The sequence below is a fragment of the Penaeus monodon genome, chromosome 23 (genome assembly GCF_015228065.2).
Source record: "Penaeus monodon isolate SGIC_2016 chromosome 23, NSTDA_Pmon_1, whole genome shotgun sequence".
Classification (NCBI taxonomy): domain Eukaryota; kingdom Metazoa; phylum Arthropoda; class Malacostraca; order Decapoda; family Penaeidae; genus Penaeus; species Penaeus monodon.
Window position 1 is genome coordinate 4,530,761 of NC_051408.1, and position 2,810 is coordinate 4,533,570.

Genomic DNA, 2,810 nt, shown 5'->3' on the forward strand with positions numbered 1-2,810 from the left:
AACCCCGAAAGACTCGGAACAGGAGCGCACTGACAGTGAAGAAATATTAGAAGCTATCTCGTGTATATCTAAGTCCCCCCCTCTTTCTTCCCGCCTGGCTTAACGAGGACGGACGCGCCGCCACCTTCAAGCGGGCTTCAGAAAACGATAAATCTGAGGGGATACCAATCTATTTTACGCTCGGGACGATGGGCGTGTGCGATCACCGGGTAACAAGACAGACAGACACAGGTGCACCGCGCGGGGGAAAATAATTTACCAGAAACACTGCATAATGATGGGGTGCAAACTGAGACTGGTCGGAGCCATAAAGTCGAGAGCTAAAAGGGCTTTGTCGACACCTCCCGTCTAGGTTTCATAGCCTAAGTTTCGAGATCTTGTAATTATGAACAGAGTTTCCTTGTTCTAAATGAATTGTTTGACTGCGAACGTCGTTTTGTTATATTAACGTTACTGTCACTTATACAAAACGAGAAGAAAACTGCACAGATAAATAAAAATTACATGGACGCAAATTTATGGCGCATTAGAACATCTGTGATAAAATCAACTGCTCTACCATATTGGGAAAAAATAATATAGTCTTTTTTCTCTCGTTCAAAAGCAATATCCCGACTTCAGAGGACAACCTTTGAATAAAATCTCGAAACGTATTTACACGTGAATATAGATGGTCATATTAATGGTTAATCTCTAAAAGCAAACTAATATTTTTCCTTAAACATTTATCTTTGCTACGGAGATTTAAGCTTCGTTTGTTTGTGAAATTTTGCAATTTCTTTAAAACAACATATATATATCAACATCCAATTTCAAAAATCTTCATTCAATTCAATATATATACCGAATGGTGAGCAGTTTATGGAAAAAAGAATCATTATGAAATTTAATGATAAACCAAGAAACGGAAAAATAACAAAAACCAGCAAGACTCATTTTTTTTCTACTGATTTCCTCGATAGTTAAGACAGCACAATCGAGACAATTAACTTACAACTTTTTATAGCACATAATCCGGCTTGAGTAAACATTCAGCCAAGTATATCCTTTCGAAAATATTCCATCCACGTCATTTGCATACTTCAAAAGCATACACTTCACATCAAAGCCAGAGTTTACATAACATTTCCCACTTAATTGTTTTTCTCATCAACTCCCACAGTAATTACATCAACAACCTTCAAATCATTCTACCCAAAGTTTTTTTTTTTTTTATTAAAGCTTACTGACCTCGAGACTTTTAAGAGCTGAGACTAAATAATATACAAGCTCAAATATACAAATATCAACAGCGTATGTTAACGAATTTTCTGCTTTGCCAAATCGCCTTCATACCGTCATCACATCAATAAATTTTCTTTTTCTTCTTTTTAACTTTCTCGATTCATTTTATGGCATATCTGTTATACCACCTTCAGTAATACCCATTGCAACACCCAGAATATTGACCACAACACCTATGACATTATATACACCTTATATAATAAACGTTACAGCAACTATAACAATTACCACAGCACCTTCTATGACACAAGCATCTGTGACACCCATTACAGTACATGACACCAACCTGAGCTCCTATGACACAAACAACACCTGTGACACCCATTACATCACCTCCTATGACGTAAACCATATCTATAAAACAGAAAAAAAACTAATAAAATCATCAACACCAACACAACACCACCAACACCTCACCACCAACCACAACACCACCGACCTTAACTAACCTACTAAATGGCAGCACTACCACAACACCACCAACCAACCACCACCACCACCTAATAACCTATACTATAAATAGCAGCACCTACCACAACACCAACCAACCACAACACCACCGACCTTAACTAACCTACTAAATGGCAGCACCTACCACAACACCAACCAACCAACCAACCAACCACAACACCACCGACCTTAACTAACCTACTAAATGGCAGCACCTACCACAACACCAACCAACCAACCAACCACAACACCATCGACCTTAACCTACTAAATGGCAGCACCTACCACAACACCAACCAACCAACCAACCACAACCACCATCGACCTTAACTGACCTGCTGAATGGCTGCGGCCTTCTCTGCAGTGACGCCATCAACCTCGAGCTTGGCTTTGGTGGCGGCCTTCTTCGACGACTCCTCGTAAGATACGTCGCCGGCTTGCAACTTGCATGACTCCGACGTCTGGCCTGAGGCGGACTCGAAGCTGTTCTTGTCTGTCACAACCTGTCGAGGGGGAGGTTGTGGGGTTAGAATGCGAAGGGTAATGTGGCGGTTGTGTGTTTTTTTTTTTTTTTTTTTTCCTTTTTTCGGTTTTTTTTTTCGGATAATTTGTTGTTTTTTTCGGATAATTTGGTGTTTTTTTGTTTTCCTTTTTTTGTGGATAATTTGATGTTTTTTTCTGTTTTCCTTTTTTTCGGATAATTTGATTTTTTTTTCTTTTTTTTCACTTTTGAGGAATAGGTGGATATTTTGTATGTTTGAAATTAAGCTTAAACTTGTATAAGTATTCATATCTAAGCTGTGATTGTTTATTCATTTATTTAACTATGTTTGAACACTTGATATTTTTTATTTTTACTTATAATTGAATACTTATGAACGCTTTAAAAAAATGAAATTTCCCAATCGTATAGAAATATATCTCAGCTAATTCGAAAAACCAATAATATCAAAGAACTGCAAATAAAATAAAATAAAAATAATTTCTAAACAAAAAAAATCTTGGAAGAAAAAAATAAATCAAAAGAATTCAACATAAAAAAAAAACTAGAAGAATTCCAAACAAAATAAAAGACT

The 2,810-nt window shown here is 37.0% G+C and overlaps 1 protein-coding gene and 1 long non-coding RNA gene across 2 annotated transcripts in view; both read right to left on the reverse strand.

Moving 5' to 3' along the window:
* LOC119587743 (NAD(+) hydrolase sarm1-like) overlaps window positions 1-2,810 on the reverse strand; it is a gene marked incomplete at its 5' end in the record, with an annotated part of 59,539 nt that overhangs the window by 23,553 nt on the left and 33,176 nt on the right. The window contains 1 exon segment of the mRNA XM_037936430.1: window positions 2,070-2,237. Within this exon segment, the coding sequence (XP_037792358.1) occupies window positions 2,070-2,237 (168 nt within the window).
* Window positions 1,201-1,779, reverse strand: LOC119587744. Its single transcript, XR_005230020.1, has 2 exons — window positions 1,618-1,779; window positions 1,201-1,570 (listed from the first exon to the last, which is right to left on the reverse strand). It is a non-coding gene; the product is annotated as an uncharacterized LOC119587744 (long non-coding RNA).